The sequence below is a fragment of the Cetorhinus maximus genome, chromosome 18, assembly GCF_964194155.1.
Source record: "Cetorhinus maximus chromosome 18, sCetMax3.hap1.1, whole genome shotgun sequence".
Classification (NCBI taxonomy): domain Eukaryota; kingdom Metazoa; phylum Chordata; class Chondrichthyes; order Lamniformes; family Cetorhinidae; genus Cetorhinus; species Cetorhinus maximus.
The window spans coordinates 4,585,414-4,607,306 of NC_135896.1; the positions used below are offsets into that span (position 1 = coordinate 4,585,414).

Here is a 21,893-nt window from a genome sequence, read left to right on the forward strand (position 1 = left end):
GAAGGAACCTTGGTGAATTCCTGCAATGTATATTGTAGATGGTACACACTGCTGCTACTGTGTGTCAGTGGTGGAGGGAGTGAATGTTTGTGGATGTGGTGCCAATCAAGCAGGCTGCTTTGTCCTGGATGGTGTCAAACTTCTTGAGTGTTGTGGGAGCTGCACTCATCCAGGCAAGTGGGGAGTATTCCATCACACTCCTGACTTGTGCCTTGTAGATGGTGGACAGGCTTTGGGGAGTCAGGAGGTGAGTTACTTGTCGCACGACTTCTAGTCTCTGACCTGCTCTTGTAGCCACAGTATTTATATGGCTAGCCCAGTTCAGTTTCTGGTCAATGGTAACCCCCAGGATGTTGATAGTGGGGGAGTCAGTGATGGTAATGCCATTGAACATCAAGGGGCGATGGTTGGATTCTCTCTTTTTGGAGATGATCATTGCCTGACACTTGTGTGGCGCGAATGTCGCTTGTCACTTGTCAGTCCAAGCCTGGATATTGCCCAGGTCTTGCTGCGTTTGGACTGCTTCAGTATCTGAGTCAAGCATGGCGCTGAACATTGTGCAATGATCAGCGAACATTCCCACTTCTGACCTTATGATGGAAGGAAGGTCATTGATGAAGCAGCTGAAGATGGTTGGGCCCAGGACACTGAGGAACTCCTGCAGTGAGGTCCTGAGGCTGAGATGACTGACCTTCAACAACTACCACCATCTTCCTTTGTGCTAGGTATGACTCTAACCAGTGGAGAATTTTCCCGTGATTCCCATTGACTCCAGTTTTGCTAGGACTCTCTGATGCCACACTTGGTCAAATGCTGCCTTGATGTCAAGGGAGTCACTCTCACCTCACCTCAGGAGTTCAGCCCTTTTGTCCATGTTTGAACCAAGACTATAATGAGGTCAGGAGCTGAGAGACTTTGGCGGAGCCCAAACTAAGTGTCAGTGAGCAGGTTATTGCTAAGCAAGTGCTGCTTGATAGCACTGTTGATGACCCCTCCCATTACTTTAGAATCACAGAGTCATAGAGTTATACTGCACAGAAACAAGCCCTTCGGCCCATCATGTCTGTACCGGCCATCAAGCACCTATCTATTCTAATCCTATTTTCCAGCGCTTGGCCCGTAGCCCAGTATGCTATGGCGTTTCAAGTGCTCATCTAAATGCTTCTTAAATGTTGTGAGGGCTCCTGCCTCTACCACTCCCTCAGGCAGTGTGTTCCAGACTCCAACCACACTCTGGGTGAAAAACTTATTCCTCAAATCCCCTCTAAACCTTCTGCCCCTTACCTTAAATCTATGCCCCTGGTTGTTGACACCTCTACTAAGGGGGAAAGTGTATTCCTATCTACCCTATCTATGCCCCTCATAATTTTGTATACCTCTATCAAGTCCCCCCTCAGCCTTCTCCGCTCTAAGGAAAACAACCCTAGCCTATCCAGTCTCTCTTCATAGCTGAAACGCTCCAGCCCAGGCAACATCTTGATGAATCTCCTCTGCACCTTCTCCAGTGCAATCGTATCCTTCCTATGATGCAGCGACCAGAACTGCACACAGTACTCCAGCTGTGGCCTAACTAGCGTTTTATACAGTTCCAACATAACCTTCCTGCTCTTATATTCTATGCCTCGTCTAATAAAGGCAAATATCCCATATGCCTTCTTAACCATCTTATCTACCTGTGCTGCTGCCTTCAGGGATCTATGGACATGTACATCAAGGTCCCTCTGATCCTCTGTACTTCCTAGGGTTCTACCATTCATTGTAGGACCCTAGGAATCTATCTCCACTTGGACAGGCAAGGTTTGATCAGGGATAGTCAGCATGGCTTTGTCAGAGGGAGGTCATGCCTAACAAATTTGATTGAATTTTTTGAGGAGGTGACCAGGTGTATAGATGAGGGTAATGCAGTTGATATAGTTTATATGGATTTCAGCAAAGCCTTTGACAAGGTCCCACATGGGAGACTTATAAAGAAGGCAAATGCGCATGGGATACAGGGTAATTTGATAAGGTGGATTCAAAATTGGCTTAGTTGTAGGAGACAGAGGGTGATGACAGAAGGATGCTTTAGTGACTGGAAGGCAGTGTCCAGTGGCGTACCACAGGGAACTGTGCTGGGTCCCCTATTATTTTTCATTTATATAAACGACATAGATGACTATGTGGGGGGTAGGATTAGTAAGTTTGTGGATGACACAAAGATTGGCCGGGTGGTTAGCAGTGAGGTTGAGTGTCTTGGGCTACAGGAAGATATAGATGGGATGGTCAAATGGGTAGATAAGTGGCAGATGGAATTTAACCCTGAAAAGTGTAAGGTGATACACTTTGGAAGGAGTAATTTGACAAGGAAGTATTCAATGAATGGCATGGCACTAGGAAGTTCTGAGGAACAAAGGGACCTTGGTCTGTGTGTCCATAGATCTCTGAAGGCAGAGGGGCACATTAGTGGGGTGGTGAAAAAGGCAGTTGGGACACTTGCCTTTATCAATCGAGGCATAGATTACAAAAGTAGGGAAGTCATGTTGGAGTTGTATAGAACCTTGGTGAGGCCACAGCTGGAATACTGCGTGCAGTTCTGGAGGTTTAGGGGGGATGTGAGGAAAAACCTTTTTACCCAGAGGGTGGTAACGGTCTGGAATGCACTGCCTGGGAGGATGGTGGAGGCGGGTTGCTTCACATCCTTTAAAAAGTACCTTGCACTTGATACATCATAACATTCAAGGCTATGGACCATGTGCTGGTAAATGGGATTAGGTAGGTAGGTCAAGTGTTTCTCACGTGTCAGTGCAGACTTGATGGGCCGAAGGGCCTCTTCTGCACTGTGTGATTCTGTGTATACTCTTGCCATGTTAGTCTTCCCAAAATGCATCACATCACACTTCTCAGGATTAAATTCCATTTGCCACTGCTCTGCCCATTTTACCAGCCCATCGATATCATCCTGTAATCTAAGGCTTTCCTCCTTACTATTTACAACACCACCAATTTTCGTGTCATCTGCGAACTTACTGATCATACCTCCTATATTCACGTCTAAATCGTTAATGTACACTACAAGTTGTCACAGCACCGATCCCTGTGGTACACCACTCGTCACAGGCTTCCAATTGCAAAAACAACCTTTGACCATCACCCTCTGCCTCCTGCCAATTAGCCAATTTTGGATCCAATTTGCCAAATTGCCTTGGATCCCATGGCCTCTTACCTTCTTGACCATTCACCCATGCGAGACCTTGTCAAAAGCCTGACTGAAGTCCATGTAGACTACATCAACTGCACTATCCTCATCGGCACAACTAGTCAGCTCCTCGAAAAATTCAATCAAATTTGTTAGACATGATCTTCCTCTGACAAAGGCATGCTGACTACCCCTGATTAATACCTGCCTCTCCAAGTGGAGATTAATCCTGTCCCTCAGAATTTTTTCCAATAGTTTCCCTACCACTGATGTTAGATTCATTGGCCTGTAATTACCTGGTTTATCCCTATTACCCTTCTTGAGTAATGGTACCACATTCGATGTCCTCCAGTCCTCTGGCACCTCTCATGTGGCCAGAGAGTATTTGAAAATTAGTGTCAGAGCCCCTGCAATCTCCTCCCTTGCCACACATAGCAGCCTGGGATACATTTCACCTGGGCCTGGGGATTTATCCACTTTTAATCCTGCTAAAACCGCTAATACCTCCTCCCTTTCAATGCTAATTTGTTCAAGTATATCACAGTCCCCCTCCCTGATTTCTACACCTACATCGTCCTTCTCCATCATGAACAAAGATGAAAAGTAATCATTTAAAACCTCACCTACGTCCTCTGGCTCCACGCACAGGTTGCCACTTTGGTCTCTAATGGGCCTTACTCTTTCCCTGGTTATCCTCTTGCCCTTAATATATTTATAAAATTCCTTGGGATTTTCCTTTATTTTGCCTGCCAGTGTTTTTTCATGCCCCCTCTTCACTGTCCTAATTACTTTTTTAAGTACCCCCTACACTTTCTATACTCCTTAAGGGCTTCTGCTGTTTTCAGCCCTCTGCATCTGCCATAAGCCTCCTTTTTTTCCCTCATCTAATCCTCTATATCCCTTGACATCCAGGGTTCCCTGGACTTGTTGATCCTACCCTTCACCTTTACAGGGACATGTTGGCCCTGAACTTTCACTATTTCCTTTTTGAATGACTCCAACTGGTCTGATGTAGACTTTCCTACAAGTAGCTGCTCCAAGTCCACTTTGGCCAGATCCTGTCTTCTCATGTTGAAATCGGCCTTCCTCCAATTCAGGACCTTTATTTCCAGTCCATCTTTGTCCTTTTCCATAACTACCTTAAATCTTACAGGGTTATGGTCACTATCACCGAAATGCTCCCCCACTGACAATTGTACCACTTGCCCGGCTTCATTCCTTAAGATTAGGTCCAGTACTGCCCCTTCTCTTATAGGACTTTCTACGTGCTAGCTCAAAAAGCTCTCCTGGATGCACTTTAAGAATTCTGCCCCCTCTAAGCATTTCACACTAAGACTATCCCAGCTAATATTTACTGATGATCGAGGGTAGACTGATGGGGCAGTAATTGGCCAGGTTGGATTTGTCCTGCTTTTTGGGTACAGGACATACCTGGGCAATTTTCCACATAGCCAAGTAGATGCCAGTGTTGTAGCTATACTGGAACAGCTTAGCTAGGGGCACGGCAAGTTCTGGAGCACAAGTCTTCAGTACTATTGCTGGAATGTTGTCAGGGCCCATAGCCTTTGCAGTACCCAGTGCCTTCAGCCGTTTCTCGATATCACGTGTAGTGAATTGAATTGGCTGAAGACTGGCATCTGTGATGCTGGGGACCTCCAGAGGAGGCTGAGATGGATCATCCACTCAGCACTTCTGGTTGAAGATTGTTGCAAATGCTTCAGCCTTATCTTTTATCCTTAGTGTGAAATGCTTAGAGGGGGCAGAATTCTTAAAGTGCATCCAGGAGAGCTTTTTGAGCTAGCACGTAGAAAGTCCTATAAGAGAAGGGGCAGTACTGGACCTAATCTTAAGGAATTAAGCCGGGCAAGTGGTACAAGTGTCAGTGGGGGAGCATTTCGGTGATAGTGACCATAACCCTGTAAGATTTAAGGTAGTTATGGAAAAGGACAAAGATGGACTGGAAATAAAGGCTCCTCCATCATTGAGGATGGGGATATTTGTGGAGCCTCCTCCTCCAGTGAGTTGTTTAATTGTCCACCACCATTCACGATTGAATGTGGCAGGACTGCAGAGCTTAGATCTGATCCAATGGTTGTGGGATCGCTTAGCTCTGTCTATCACTTGCTGCTTATGCTGTTTAGCACACAAGTAGTTCTGTGTTGTAGCTTCACCAGGTTGACACCTCATTTTTAGGTATGCCGCTGCTTCTGGCATGCCCTCCTGCACTCTTCATTGAACCAGGGTTGATCCCCTGGCTTGATGATAATGGTAGAGTGGGGGATATGCCAGGCCATGAGGTTACAGATTGTGTTCGAGTACAATTCTGCTACTGCTGAAGGCCAACAGCACCTCAGGGATGCCCAGTCTTGAGTTGCTAGATCTGTTCGAAATCTATCCCATTTATGACCATAAGACCACAACATAGGAGCAGAAATTAGGCATTCGACCCATCGAGTCTGCTCCGCCATTCAATCATGGCTGAAAAGTTTCTCAACCCCATTCTCCCGCCATCCCCCCGTAACCTTTGATCCCCTTACCAAGCAAGAACCTATCTATCTCGGTCTTAAATACACTCAATGACCTGGCCTCCACAGCCTTCTGTGGCAATGAATTCCATAGATTCACCACTCTCTGGCTAAAAAAGTTTCTCCTCATCTCTGTTCTAAAAGGTCTTCCCTTTACTCTGAGGCTGTGCCCTCAGGTCCTAGTCTCTCCTACTAATGGAAACATGTTCCCCACGTCCACTCTATCCAGGCCTTTCAGTATTCTGTAAGTTTCAATCAGATCCCCCCTCATCCTTCTAAACTCCATCGAGTATAGACCCAGAGTCCTCAAATGTTCCTGATATGTTAAGCCTTTCATTCCTGGGATCGTTCTCATGAACCTCCTCTGGGCCCTCTCCAGGGCCAGAAGATCTTTCCTGAGATTTGGGGCCCAAAATTGCTCACAATATTCTAAATGTGGTCTGACCAGAGCCTTATAAAGCCTCAGCAGCACATCCCTGCTTTTATATTCTAGCCCTCTCGAAATAAATGCCAACATTGCATTTGCCTTCCTAACTACCAACTCAACCTGCAGGTTAACCTTAAGAGAATCCTGGACTAGGACTCCTAAGTCCCTTTGCACTCCAGATTTCTGAATTCTCTCCCCATTTAGAAAGTAGTCTATGCCTCTATTCTTCCTACCAAAGTGCATGACCTCACACTTCCCCACGTTGTATTCCATCTGCCACTTCTTTGCCCATTCTCCTAACCTGTCTAAATCCTTCTGCAGCCTCCCTGCCTCCTCAATACTACCTGTCCCTCCACCTATCTTTGTATCATCTGCAAACTTAGCCAGAATGCCCTCAGTTCCTTCATCTAGATCATTAATGTATGAAGTGAAAAGTTGTGGTCCCAACACTGACCCCTGTGGAACTCCACTAGTCACCGGCTGCCATCCTGAGAAGGATCCCCTTATCCCCACACTGCCTCCTGCCAGACAGCCAATCTTCTATCCATGCTACTACCTTGCCTTTAACACCATGGGCTCTTATCTTACTGAGCAGCCTCCTGTGCGGCACCTTGTCAAAGGCCTTCTGGAAAACCAAGTAGATAACATCCATTGGCTCTCCTTTGTCTAACCTACTCATTACCTCCTCAAAGAATTCTAACAGATTTGTCAGGCATGACCTCCCCTTGATGAAACCATGCTGACTTTGCCCGATTTTACCATGCACTTCCAAGTATTCTGAAATCACATCCTTAATAATGGACTCTAAAATCTTACCAACGACCGAGGTCAGGCTAATCGGCCTATAATTTCCCGTCTTTTGCCTCACTCCCTTCTTAATCAGGGGGGTTACATTAGCGATTTTCCAGTCCTCTGGGACCCTCCATGACTCTAGTGATTCCTGAAAGATCACCACTAATGCCTCCACTATCTCTTCAGCTATCCTCTTCAGAACTCTGGGGTGTAATCCATCTGGTCCAGGTGATTTATCCACCTTCAGACCTTTCAGTTTTCCTAGCACCTTCTCCTTGGTAATGGCCACCATACTCAAGAGATGTTACTCTTGTCTTCCACCATGAAGACTGACGCAAAGTACCTATTCAGTTCCTTCGCCATTTCTTTGTTCCCCACTACTACTTCTCCAGCGTCATTTTCCAGCAGCCCAATGTCCACTTTTGCCTCTATCTTACCCTTTATATATCTAAAAAAACTCTTGCAATCTTCTTTTATATTACTGGCTAGTTTACCCTTATATTTAATCTTCTCCCTCCTTATTTCTTTTTTAGTTGTCCTCTGTTGGTCTTTATAGGCTTCCCAAACCCCTGGTTTCCCACTGCTCTTCGCCGCATTGTATGCTTTCTCTTTAGCTTTTTTGCTGTCCCTGACTTCCCTTGACAGCCGTGGTTGCCTCGTCCTCCCTTTAATCTGCTTCTTCTTCCTAGGGATGAATTTTTGATGTGTCTCCCAAATTACTCCCAGAAACTCCTGCCATTGCTGTTCCACTGTCTTTCCTGCTAGCCTCAGCTCCCAGTCAATTCTGGCCAGCTCCTCCCTCATGCCTCTGTAGCTGTCTTTATTCAACTGTAATACCATTACATCTGATTCCAGCTTTTTCCTCTCAAATTGCAGGGTAAATTCTATCATATTATGTTCACGTCCTCCTAAGGGTTCCTTCACCTTAAGCTCCCTTATCAAATCTGCCTCATTACACATCACTAAATCTAGAATTGCCTGTTCCCTAGTGGGCTACACCACAAGCTGCTCCAAAAAGCCATGTCGTAGACATTCCACAAATTCCTTTTCCTGGGATCCACTACCAACCTGATTTTCCCAGTCTACCTGCATATTGAAATCCCCCATGATCACTGTAACCTTGCCTTTCTTACATGCCTTTTCCATCTCCTGGTGTATCTTGTGCCTCACATCCTGACTACTGTTCGGAGGCCTGTACATAACTCCCATTATGGCTTGTTTACCGTTGCGGTTCCTCAACTCTACCCACACAGATTCTACATCATCTGACCCTATGTCATTTCTTGCTATCGATTTAATTTCATTTCTAACTAACAAAGCAACCCCACCCCCTCTGCCAACCTGCCTATCTTTTCGATAGGATGTATATCCTTGGATATTTAGCTCCCAGTCCTGATCTCCTTGCAGCCATGTCTCTGTGATGCCCAGCTCATCATACCTGCCAATTTCAATCTGCGCCACAAGCTCATTTACCTTATTTCGTATACTGCGTGCATTCAGATACAACACCTTCAGTCCTGTATTTCCCATCCCCTTTCTCACTGTCGTCCCTTTATCTGATGTGCTTGAAGTTAGATTCCTAGCCCTTTCCAAACACTGTCCTATTTTGTGTTCTGGGGACTTTAATAGCCTCTCCTGGGCTCTCCTTTCTTTTCAGTTTTTTCATAATTTTCCATGAAGTTGAATCCAACCCCCCCCCACACGCTAACCTGCTGCTTTGTTTCCCATTAGTCATACTTCTTGGAGTTTTACCCTTCCCTCCCCCTCCCACTTTCTAGTTTAAAGTCCTACTGACCACCCTATTTACCCTTTTCGCTAGAACATTGGCCCCAGATCGGTTCAGGTGGAGACCGTCCCAACGGTACAGATCCCTTCTGTTCCAATACTGATGCCAGTGCCTCATGAAATGGACCCCATCTTTCCCACACCACTCCTTTAGCCACGTGTTTACTTCTCTTATCCTCGCGTCCCTATGCCAATTTGCACGTGGCTCGGGTAGTAATCCAGAGATTATAACCCTTGAAGACCTGTTCTTTAATTTAGTTCCTAGTGCCTGATAATCCCCAAACAGGTCCTCTTTCCTAGTCTTACCTATGTTATTTGTCTCAACGTGGACAACAACAACTCCCCCTCCCTCTCCAATATCCTTTCAGCCGGTCAGAGATGTCCCTCACCCTGGCACCGGGAAGGCAACATACTATGCGGGACTCTTGATCCTGCTTACAAAAGATGCTATCAATTCCCTCACTTATGTACAGTTGTGAAACATATCGGCGTGCCTGGATGATCCAGCATGGGGGTATGATTCCGGCGAGCAGGGCTTATAATGAGATGCTAAAGTATTGAAAATAGATTTCCAATGTGCGGCGGGGGGGTAATGCGGCCCGCCACTGACAGGTCATGCTGACAATCACAAACTTGTTTCACGACGGCGTAAAACCAATTTTTGGCCTTCTCGCCATATTGCCTGCTTACACCGCCAAACATGCCCACTACCAACAGGAGCGGAAAATTCTGACCGCAGAATAAAATTTCAAGATATGCTGATGATACCAATCTTAAAGGTTTAGCAGACAGTGAGAATATCAATCAATTGCAACAGGACATAGGTTAGCAGAATGGACAGAGAAGTGGCAATTGGAATTTAATAGAAAAAAATGTGAGGTGATGCATTTTGGCAAAAGGGATAGGTAAAGGCTATAATGACTAAATAGCACAGTTCTAATAAATGTTCAGTGACAGTGACCCTGCGGGTCATGCATGTGCATAGTTCTTTGAAGGTGCAGCATATATTAGCAAAGCGTAAGCATCTTGGGTTTCATAAATAGAGGTATTGAGAACAAGTAGGGAAGTTATTCTGAAGCTTTTTAAAGCTCTCAGCAAGGCCAAAACTATGATATTGGGTTCAGTTCTGGTCACCAGACTATTGCAAGGATGCAAAGGTCCTTGAGAGGGTGCAGAGGAGATTTATCAGAATGTAATAAGGGATTTTAGCTACAAGGTAAGATTGGGGAAGGCGTGGTTGTTCTCTTCGAGTGAAGGAGGTTGAGGGGAGATTTTGATATAAGCGTAAAAGATTATATGAGAATTTGAAGTCAGTTTTAACAAAATCTGGATATAAAAAGCTGGTGTTAGTGAAAGTGACCATGAATCTGTTGGATCATCGGAAAAACACAACTGTTTCATTGGTATGCGACCCTATATGTGACTCCAGTCCCATACCTTCATAGTTGCCATTTAATTGCCTTCTGAAGTGGCTCAGCAAGTTACTTGTATTAATTTGCTATAAAGAATAATAAGGGACTGCAACAGTTTAAAAAGAGACCTACCTCCACCTTCTCAGGGTAACATAAGAACAGGAATAGTCTATTCAACCTCTTGATCAGATTCTGCCATTCAACGACATCAAGGCTGATTTGTACCTCAACTCCATTAACATGTCTAATTTCTTATCCTTTAATACCCTTACCCAACAAAACTCCATCATTCTCAGTTTTGAAATGTCACTTGATAAGAATGGACAATAAATGACAATGCTACCAATGGCGGTAACGTACCAAGAATGAATAATATAAAGACCCCACTAAAGTTACTGAACAAATAACAGAATTATGAATACCTGGAGTTTATTCACAAAGAGGAGCATTTTCACTCGGGAATACTGCTCCTTCAGCTGAATTAAGGCCAGCTTCTGTTGAACGAAATGCAGCTCCAGAATGGCTCCTTCGACAGACGCTTTAGTCAGATTCCTAAACACAATGAAAGTTAACATGCATCATGGAAGCTTTCATCGTTCAAAATATATAACTCAGCTCAGTTTTCTTGCTGATTTTCCTCACACTGTATGATGGGAAGCTGATTAACATGCAAGGCAACAATCCCAGCTTGTAAACTGTTAAAAAAGAATTTGCATTTATGTAGCACCTTATATGACCTCAGCACTCAGCAAAGTGCTGTACTAAAATTGAAGTACTTTTTGAATTGTAACACTTTGTAATATAGGAAACTTAGCAGCCAATTAGTGCATAGCAAGCTCCCATAAACAGCAATGTGATAATGACCAGATCATCTGTTTATCAGTGATGTTGGTTCAGAGATAAATATTGGCCAGGACCCCAAGGAGCCCCCGCTCTTCTTCAAAATATTGGCATGGAATCCTAGTAGAAGGGGCTTCAGTTTAATGTCACACCTCAAAGATTGTACCTCCAACAACTCTGAGATGAGGTCTTTTTTGAGTGTATTTTTTCTTTGTCTCTGTGTTCTTGTAAGTTAGCACCTGTGGAGAGTGACAGTTGATTACTGGAGATGGTAACCTTCAAGGCACAGAATGTTCCAATGGTTGCCATATTCCTATTGCCTAGGAACAGGGCTGGGACCCTCTTGGGATATTTTAATGGATCAGTTCAAGGATCAGTGAACAGCAGTTTGTGACCACTTAGTCAGGTGCAGGAGAAGAAGAGGGTGGCTAGCTCCATACACCTGAAAATGTATATTTGAATTAGCAAAAAGTATATCCAAAACAAGTGTCTTTGCTCAGAGTGTTGAGGGATTAGAGAAGTTAGTATTATTTTTCTTAGAGCCAAGAATGTTAAGGCAATATTTAACTAAGGTGTTCAAAGTGAGGTGTCAACCTGGTGAAGCTACAACTCAGGACAACTTGCATGCCAAACATCATAAGCAGCAAGTGATAGACAAAGCTAAGCGATTCCACAACCAACGGATCAGATCTAAGCTCTGAAGTCCTGCCACATCTAACGTGAATGGTGGTGGACAATTAAACAACTCACTGGAGGAGGAGGCTCCACAAATGTCACCATTCTCAATGATGGAGGAGCCCAGCACATCAGTGCAAAAAAGATAAGGCTGAAGCATTCGCAACAATCTTCAGCCACAAGTGCCGAGTGGATGATCCATCTCGGCCTCCTCCAGAGGTCCCCAGCATCACAGATGCCAATCTTCAGCCAATTCAATTCACTACACGTGATATCAAGAAATGGCTGAAGGAAGTGAATAGTGCAAAAGCAACGGACCCTGGCAATATTCCGGCAATTGTACTGAAAACCTGTGCTCCAGAACTTGCCGCATCTCTAGCCAAGCTGTTCCGGTGCAGCTACAACACAGGCATCTACCCGCAATGTGGAAATTTGCCCAGGTATGTCCTGTATACAAAAAGCAGGACAAATCCAACCTAGCCAATTACTGCCCCATCAGTCCACTCTCCATCATCAGTAAAGTGAAGGGGTCTTCAACAGTGCTATCAAACAGAATTTGCTTAGCAATAACGTCAATGACGCTCAGTTTGGGTTCCCCCAGGGTCACTCAGCTTCTGACCTCATTACAGCCTTGGTTCAAACATGGTCAAAAGAGCTGAACTCCTGAGGTGAGTGACTGCCCTTGACATTAAGGCAGCATTTGACCGAGTGTGGCATCAAGGAGCCCTAGCAAAACTGGAGTCAATGGGAATCAGGGGGGAAACTCTCCACTGGTTGGAGTCATACCTAGCACAAAGGAAGATGGTTGTGGTTGTTGGAGGTGAATCATCTCAGTTCCAGGACATCACTGCATGAGTTCCTCGGGTCTGTGTCCTCGGCCTAACCATCTTCAGCTGCTTCATCAATGACCTTCCTTCCATCATAAGGTCAGAAATGGGGATGTTTGCTGATGATTGCACAATGTTCAGCACCATTCACAACTCCTCAGGTACTGAAGCAGTCCATGTCCAAATGCAGCTAGACCTGGACAATATCCAGGCTTGAAATGACAAGTGGCAAGTAACATTCACGCCACACAAGTGCCAGCAAATGATCATCTCCAACAAGAGAGAATCTAACCATTGTCCCATGACATTCAATGGCATTATCATCGCTGAATCCCCCATTATCAATATCCTGGGGTTTACCATTGACGAGAAACTAAACTGGACTAGCCATATAAATACTGTGGCTACACAAGCAGGTCAGAAGCTAGGAATCTTGTGGCGAGTAACTCACTGCCTGACTCCCCAAAGCCTGTCCAACATCTACAAGGCACAAGTGCGATGGAATACTCTCTGTTTGCCTAGATAAGTGCAGCTCCAACAACACTCAAGAAGGTCGACACCATCCAGGACAAAGCAGCCTGCTTGATTGGCACCCTTTCCACAAACATTCACTCCCTCACCACTGACGAACATTGGCAGCAGTGTGTAGCATCTACAAGATGCACTGAAGAAACTCACCAAGGCTCTTTGACACCACCTTCCAAACGCACGGCCACTACCATCTAGAAGGACAAAGGAAGCAGACGCATGGAACACCACCACCTGGAATTTCCCCTCCAGGCCACTCGCCATCCTGACTTGAAGGTATATCGCCGTTCCTTCACTGTCACTGGGTCAAAATCCTGGAACTCCCTTCCTAACAGGACTGCGGGTGTACCGACACCACATGAACTGCAGCAGTTCAGGAAGGCAGCTCACCTTCTAAAGGGCAATTAATGCTGGCCTAGCCAGCAATGCCAAAATTCCATAAATGAAGAAAAAAAATCATGAAAGCTTTTGTTAGAGCAAATAAGGAGCAACTATTTCCAGCGGCAGAAGAACCAGTAACCAAAAGACAAAGATTTATGGTAACTGGCAAAAGAAAATGAGGAGGGAGATCAAGGAAAATATTTTACGCAGCAAGTTTTTTTTTATGATCTGGAATGCCCTGCCTGAAGGGTGTTAGAAGAAGATTCAATAGTTACTTTCAAAAGGGAATTGGATATGTACTTGAAAAGGAAAACCATTGCAGGCTGTGGGAGAAAGAGTGGGTGGGTAGGACTATATCAATCATTCTTTCAAAATACAGGTACAATGGGCTGAATAATCTTCTGTGCTGTAAGATTTTAATAATCCATTGGGTAGAATATTGCATCTTTTTAGAGGACAGTAAATAAATATTTGAAGCAGAAAGTTACAGAGCTAGTTTTGGAATGTGCTAGTAAAGAAGTAAGATGATGGGCTGAATGGCTCCTTCTGTGCTGTAAATGTCTAAATGCATTAGTGTAGTTAAGGATGTAGGTGAGCTGGAGAATTAAAGAGACAAGCTCAAGGTTCCATATTCATTATCTTTTTGATTAGTGTAATATATGCTCACCTATTGTCCCTAATGCATGCCTGTTTCCTTTTCTCAGTCTGCTGGATACTTCCTTCCATTTCTTCCATCATCCTTTGGATGCAGTTCAATTTGCCTTCCAACAGTACAGAATCTACTGGTTTCCGCAATTCCAGGTCTCGAATTTGACGACCTGCTTCTTGCAGCCTGGTTTCCACAGCTTGTGCCAGTTCCAACACCCTCCGAGACAACAAATTTATCTAAAAAGAAAAAGACAGCTGTGTTATGTGTGAGCCCAATCACCTTGTGCCAGAAAGTGTGGATTCAGATTCCACTCTAGAGACTTGAGAATATAACCCAAGTATTGGAGGTGCTATTTTTGAGATGAGATGAGATGTTAAACTGAGGCCCCATCTGCCCTTTCAGATGGATAAAAAGATACATGGTGCTACTTGAAGAAGAATAGGGGTGTTCTCCTTGGTGTCCAGAGATTCATCACTCAACCAACATCAAGGAAAATACTTCTGGTTCTGTTAACCCCACTGTTTATGGTCAGGTATTTCATGTGCTAATAATCCTTTGAAATTGACAAATTTATGGAAGAGTGAATTTCCATGTGAGCTCTCCTGACCACTTGCCATACTTTCAGTGGAAAAGCCATTTACTCCTTTTTTCTAGGATTTCTGAAGCTCTTCCTGATTGATTTAAAGCAGATGATCAGAGGAATCCTCATGGAAATATCCCCATTTCCATTCCCTCTAGCTAAACTGACTAGTGGAAGTAGTTTTTATCATTCATTCTTAAAACCCTGCATTTAGCCCAACATCCATGCCAGTGTTTTACTTCATATCAGACACCAAGTTTATTTCTACCCTTCTGCTCAATTTCCACACCTATTATTCTCCAGCCTACTCTAATCCCAAACTTCTGTTCAAGCCCCAAACATTTTAATATCCCAACGACTCTAATTCCAGTCTCCTGTTCACTCCCTATACCCTTTAATATCGCATGGGGCAGGATTTCCCGGTCGGCGTGCAGGGGCGGGACCTGCTCGCCAATGCATAAAATGACGAGGGATGACGTCGGGTGGAACTCCCGACATCACCCCGCGTCATTTCAATTTTCAGGTCGGTGGGGGCGCAGCCGAATCAGCTGAGCGCCCGCCGACCTTTCAGTGGCAAATTGAGGCCATTTAAAAAGTAATTGCACTAGTTAAAGGACCTGCCCGTCCAACCTTAAGGTTGGCGGGCAGGCCGGGATCCCTGGCGGGCTTTAGAAAAAGCATGAAACCTCATCTACGGACGGGATGAGGTTTCAGGTAGGGTTTTAAAAATTTAATAAAAGTTTAATTAAAAGTGATGGACATGTCCCAACTCATGTGACAGTGTCACATGAGGGGACATGTCAGGGAAATTTTATTTTTCTATTTTTAACATTTTCGAATTTGGCGCCAATCTCCCTGAGACAGCACTTAGCCTCAGGGAGATGAGTGCATTCTTTCACGCGCGTGTGCAAAAGAGCGCACTCTCGGCTTAGGAAATCCCACCCCCCTGCCCGCACAGGGAGCGCACAGCTCCCCGATTGGGGGCGCTAATCGGTGCCACACCTGCACATGCCCACTCCTGAACATCCCCCCCCAACGGGGGGAAAATTCTGCCCATGATGTCCAATCCCACTCTCCTGCTTACTCCGTGCACTCTTTAATATCCTACCCTGTTCACTTCCACTCTTCTGCTCACACCTGATAATCTTTAATATCCCACGAATATATTTAAATTTCTCACCGTCAAAACCCACTCTCTTGCTCAATCTTCATGCACTGTTATATCTTACCCAGTCAAATCCCACTCTGCTGCTCACTCTCCATTGGTTTTATTATTCCACACTGTTTAAATCCACTCTCCTGCTCACTCCTCAAACCTTTTAATATTAGACCCAGTCCAAAGCCACTCTCCTGTCCACTTCCTGTCCCCTTTCACCCAGTTGAATCCTAAACTCCTGCCAGCTCCCAAAACCCTTTAATATCCCAGTCAAATCCAACTTTTGTGTACATTCTTGAAACCCTTTAATACCTCACCCAGTCAAATCCCACTCTCCTTCTGACTCCAAAATAAACTTGTATTTTCTGGACAGTATAGAACTTTTATGAGATTAGCTATTCAGCATTGATTCTCTCTCTCTGGAAAGGCAATTTCTAAATACTTTAACTTCTAAACAGACCCTGGAAATGGCAAGGTCACTTGGTTCAGGCTGCCATGTTGACATTTCTAAGTTGGTAGGATGGCATCTTGTGTAACCCCTTATCTATGCAAGTGTTTAGAAAGGGCCTGAATATTACACTCCGCATGATATAAAGCATGGGGAGGGGGAGGTAGTGGTGTAGCAGTATTGTCACTGGACTAATAATCCAGAGATTCAGGGTAATGCTCTGGGGTCCTGCGTTTGAATCCCACCAGGGCAGATGGTGAAATTTGAATTCCATAAGGTTATTTTTCTTTTCCTAAACACAAACTAACACTAAGCTCTAAGACCCAGAACAAAAAATTTAAGTATAGTCTAAAGCTTATACAAATCACTCATTAATTTTGGAGACAAAAATTATCACCTCTTTCCCCCTCTGCATCGAATTCATACTGTCCCCAAATTTCCAACTTTTACACGTTGCTTACAATATACTCCTTTTCAGACCATTGTTTGTAACCCCTCTTGTATCAGCAGATCACCTTTAAGCATCTTTTTGAGGCACACCAAGTTATAAGTGCTTACTCAGCTTCCTACTCATGGTAATTAGCCACGATTTAGGCAATCAGTTACAGAATATTGTCAAGTAGCTGCCACTGACAGGAAATTTCTGTTAACAGATTGTAGTTTATTTTACAGTTTTGTCATTTCTTTTGCAGTTTTTAAAGTTCTCAGTTTGGCCTACATTGGAGAGACCAAACACAGACTGGGTGACGGCTTTGCATGACCCAGACCTCCCTGTCGCTTGCCATTTCAACACCCCATCCTGTTCTCATGCCCACATGTCTGTCCTTGGCCAGCTGTAATGTTCCAGTGAAGCCCAATGCAAACTGGAGGAACAGCGCCTCATCTTCCGATTAGGCACTTTACAGCCTTCCGGACTTAACATTGAGTTCAACAACTTCAGATCATGAACTCTGTCCTCCATCCTCATCCCCTTTATATCCCCTTTTTGCACTATTCATTCTCATTTCTTAATTTTTATTTTTTCATTTTTATTTTTTATCCACTTATTTTTGTTTCTATTTTTATTTAAATTCATTTTTATTCATTGTTTTATCCTATTTTCAATCTTTTTTCCCACCGCCGTCCCCTCCCCCCACCCCACCCCCACTAGGGCCGTCTGTCACTTGTTCACGTTGTCCTTTCTGGAGTGCTTACTCTTGTCCTGCCATTATCACATTCTGCTCTCTGACCTTAGTGCCACCACTAGCACCTCCTTTAGCCAGTATCACTATCTTTAACACCCCTCTGTCCTTTTGTTCATGACATCTCTGGTAATCTGTCCTGTGCCTCCACCTACCTCTGGCCTTTTATCCAGCTTCACCCACTCCTCTCCCCTTAAACAGTATAAATGTTATTACATTTTACTTCTCTTTAGCTCTGAAGAAGAGTCATAAGGACTCGAAACGTTAACTCTGTTTTATTCCTCCACAGATGCTGTTAGACCTGCTGAGTTTTTTCAGCATTTTCTGTTTCAGACATTCTTGGGAGTTTATTTATGATAGTGAACATTATGTACAAGCGATTAACACCCAAGCCCAGGCTGTGTAACAACATCTTCTTAACTTTCCTAACCCTGCCGCTGCTTCTTGGCGCTCCCCGGACTTCCACAGCAGAGGTGGCAGCAGTCTGCTGACTGCTACATCCTGTCTGTGATGATCCTGGTGGGCATCCTCTGGAGAGCTGAGACCTAGAGAGCCCCGGCCTACTTTTGGAGTCCTGCTGTGCAACAGTGGCACCCTCCTCGGCCTGTGGAGCTGGAGTTCCTGGGATCACAGGAAGAGAGGATTCGGATGGGCCAGACACTCCCGGAGTCACCTGGGTGAGTGGCCCCAGGGTGTGCACATGCTGACCCTCCTCCCTATGGATGCCTAGGGCCCCTGGCTGACTCCTTGAGGAGAAGAGGTAGCTGGAGTGAGATCGAACTGCCGTGCGCTCCTCTCGCGTACACACTGTTGGAAGCCAACTATGGCATCAGCCTGCGCAGCAGTGCAGAAGCCATGTCCTGGACCAAGGTCTCCATGACAGCTGCTATCCTACCAGTGCTGACCATGGTGCATTGGCATGCCGGCGCTATCACCTCCACCTGAAGGTGGATGGACTCCTCCATTGTACCTTGCAACCTGAGCAGTGCAGCAGACATCCCTTCCTGATGTTCCCGCGTTTGCATTTGCAGCTCCAGCAACTGAGGCACGACCGAGTCCAGAGGCTCGTCATCTGACTCGGGTTCAGCAGATTTCTGACCTCCAGCAGTTGTCCGAGTGCTGGGGATCTGGGAAGTCCCTGCCGCTGCCTGCTGTGGACCAGAAAGTGTGATATGCTCACCAAATTGTGATCCCGAGGCTATGCTAAAGCTAAGTCCACTGAGGTGTGTGTCTCTGTGCTGGTGGAGGGTGTGGGTGAGTGCTGTGACGGGTCTTCAAAGATGGTGGTTTCAGATTCTTCTTCAGAGGTTTCTTCGGGGTTTGATTGAAGGCCCAGGGTTGTATACTCTATCAGCTATTTCTGAGATGTGCCTACGAAAGCAAGGAGAGATAATTAGTGCATCACAGTGACCTGTGAAACAGGATACATCATTCACAGCATGGTTGCCTGATGGATACTCACTTGGTAGAGCACCACCAACCTCACCGTCTGCACAGGAACAGTCCAGATCGTCACCGGCCAGCTGGATGGCTCTGTTTTCTAAGTCCGTGAGGACCTTGATTTCAGGCATTCCTCCACCAGTCTGTGATCTCTCCCTCTTGTGTGCCAGCTTGTCCTGCATGATTTGAGATGGAGAGGGTGTGACCAGGATGCCTGCAGGCCAGATGATAAGTATGCCTGGCATGTGTGGGTGGTCCTACGATGGGATGAGGACAATGAAGGTGTGTATGAGAGAGTGATCGGTGATGTCCTTTGAACTGGCAGTGAGTGAGATCCTTGTGGATGTGTGATGGGTTTATGAGTGTGTGAGTTGAAAGTGATGAGAAGAATGACTTACCTGACAGAACAGAGGAGATCATTTATCCTTCTTTGGCACTGGGTGGCTGTCTTCTTTAGTGGGGCATTGGTGCTGACCATTGCTGCCACCACCTCCCATGCCAGATTAATGATGTTGCTGCCCATCCTGCAGCCAGAGCGGGGATAGAGAACATCACGGCGGGCCTCCATTGTGTCCAAAAGGCACTCAACGGATGCGTCATTAAATCTAGGGCTGCAGTGTTCCTGCCTTTTGCGGCCATGTCTTCTTTGCAGCAGTCCTGGGCTGGAAGCACTGAGAGGTGTGTGCGCAGCTGCACTTTAAATATGGCGCCCGGCGTGATGAAGCAGCAAGGTGATGGCTTGGTAGTGGGCGAATGAGAGCCTGCCCGCCATCAAAATGGCGTGTTTTCCAGGAATGCATTATTAATGAGGCGGGATTGGGATGATATGGCGTGAAAAGCCGTCATTGCGACTGGCGGGTAAAACATCCTATTTTCCGCCCGTTACCGCACTTAGTGCAAATCTGGGACGATTCCGTTCCATGTCTTTCAGCAGTTGAAGAATGCAGCTCGCCACCACCTTCTCAAGAACATATAAGGATAGGCAATGCTGGCTTTGCCAGCACACCCACCCCATGAATGAACAAAAAAAACACACAGCCTGCTACATAGGAGTAGCTGCACAGGGTAGTCGTAAACAGAGTGCATTGTACACAGTGTAGACGTCATGGGGAAAATTAAACAAAATTATGTAATTTTTAAAACATTCATTTATTAATTTAAAAGAAATTGAAGATAAGAAAGAAGATAGGCTGACCAAGTGTGAACAAGTGGAGGTCACGTGATAGAAGCTCCAGGAATATGAAGAGTTCTTCCAAAGTTGGAAATCCTAACCAAGACAGCTGGTGGAGCTTCAACCTTTATTCCTAAGCATTGCTCTTGGTTATGCCTCACACAGCTACATGTCCTACTGATTTATTGGATGAGGAGAAGAATGAAGAATAGTTGCAGCACAGGAGGCTTTTCAACCCATCATGTCCATGCTGGCTCTCCACAAGAGCAGTCAGCTATTCCCACTCTCCGCCCTTTCCCCTTGGCCCTCCCAACTTTTTCTCTTCAGGTGCTTATCCAAGTCTATTTTGAAAGCCATGATTGAATCTGCCTCTACCACACTCTCTGACCGTGCATTCCTTATCTTAACCATTCACTGCATAAAAAAAGGTTTCTCCCTATGTTGCCATTTCTACTGTTGAATCACCTTAAATCTTTGTTTCTTGAACCTTCCGCCAATAGGAACAGTTTCTCTCCATCCACTCTATCTAGACCCCTCACGTTTTTGAACACTTCTATCAAATCTCCTCTCAACCTTTTCATTTCAAAAGAGAACAACGCAAGCTTCTCCAACCTGTGCACCTAACTGAAGTCCCTCATCCCTGGAACAATTCTTGTAAATCTTTCCTGCACCTTCTCGCAAGTCTTCACATCCTTCCTAAAGTGTGGTGCCCAGAATTGTACAGGATATTCCAGTTTTATAAAAGGTTTGTCATAACATCCTTGCTTTTGTGTTCTATGTCTCTGTATATAAAGCCTAGGATATGGTTTATTTTCAAACCACTTTCTCAACTTGCCCTGCCACCTTCAATGATTTGTGCACATATATCCCTGTTTTTTCTGTTCATGTATCCCCTTTTTAGAATTGTACACTTTATTTTATATTGTCTTTCACCCTGTATCTAACCGAAATGTATGACCTCATATTTTGCTTGCAATATGTAATTCTTTTATTATTTAATACTTTATTTTTATTTGCCATCACAATTCAACAAGTGCCACCATGATGATTTCTCAATAAACCAATTATCTCACTCATGCTCTCTCTCTCTCTCTCACTCATGCGCTCTCTCTCATTCATGCTCTGACTCACTCATGCTCTCACTCTTTCAGTCTCTCTCTTTCACCTCACAGTCATGTGGCACTTTATCAAATGCCTTTTGGAAGTCCATAAACATCACATTAACTGAATTACCCTAATCAACCCTCTCTGTTACCCATCAAAAAACTCAATCAAGTTCGTTAAACACAAGTTACCTTTTACAAATCCAGGCTGGCTTTCCTTAATTAATCCACTCTTGTCCAAGTAACTGTAAATTTTCTCCTGGATTATCATCTCTAAAAGTTTTCCCACCACCGAGGTTAAATTGACTGACCTGTAGTTGCTGAGTTTATCCTTACACAGTTTGTTGAACAAAGGTGTAATATTTGCAATTCTCCAGTTCTCTGGCACTAAGGAGGATTGGAAGATTATGGCAGTGTCTCTGTGATTTCTACCCTTACTCCCTCAGCATCCTTGGATGCATCCCATCTGGTCCTGGTGATTTATCAACTTGAAATACAGCATCCTCTAATATCTCCTCCTTATGAATTTTTAGCCCATTCAGTGCCTTAACTACCTCCTCTTCCACCATGACTGTGGCAATATGTTCTTCTTTGGTAAGGACAGATGTTAAGTGCTCATCTAGTATTTCAGCCATATCCTCTGTCTCCATGTATTGATCCCCTTTTTGCTCTCTAATCAGCCCACCCCTCCTTTTACTACCCTGTTTACTACCATGTTATGCCTACAGATGATTTTTGGATTTCCTTTTACGTTAGCTGCCAATCCCTTCTCATATTCTTTCTTTCTTTCTCTTATTT

The 21,893-nt window shown here is 44.8% G+C and overlaps 1 protein-coding gene across 1 annotated transcript in view; it reads right to left on the minus strand.

Moving 5' to 3' along the window:
- Nucleotides 1–21,893, minus strand: part of LOC144693548 (uncharacterized) — a 120,080-nt gene that overhangs the window by 34,812 nt on the left and 63,375 nt on the right. Inside the window, exons 10-11 of the mRNA XM_078563392.1 lie at nucleotides 14,035–14,252; nucleotides 10,539–10,668 (exon numbers count right to left, since the gene is read on the minus strand). Coding sequence (XP_078419518.1) covers nucleotides 10,539–10,668; nucleotides 14,035–14,252 — 348 coding nt within the window. The remainder of the gene's footprint in view (nucleotides 1–10,538; nucleotides 10,669–14,034; nucleotides 14,253–21,893) is intronic.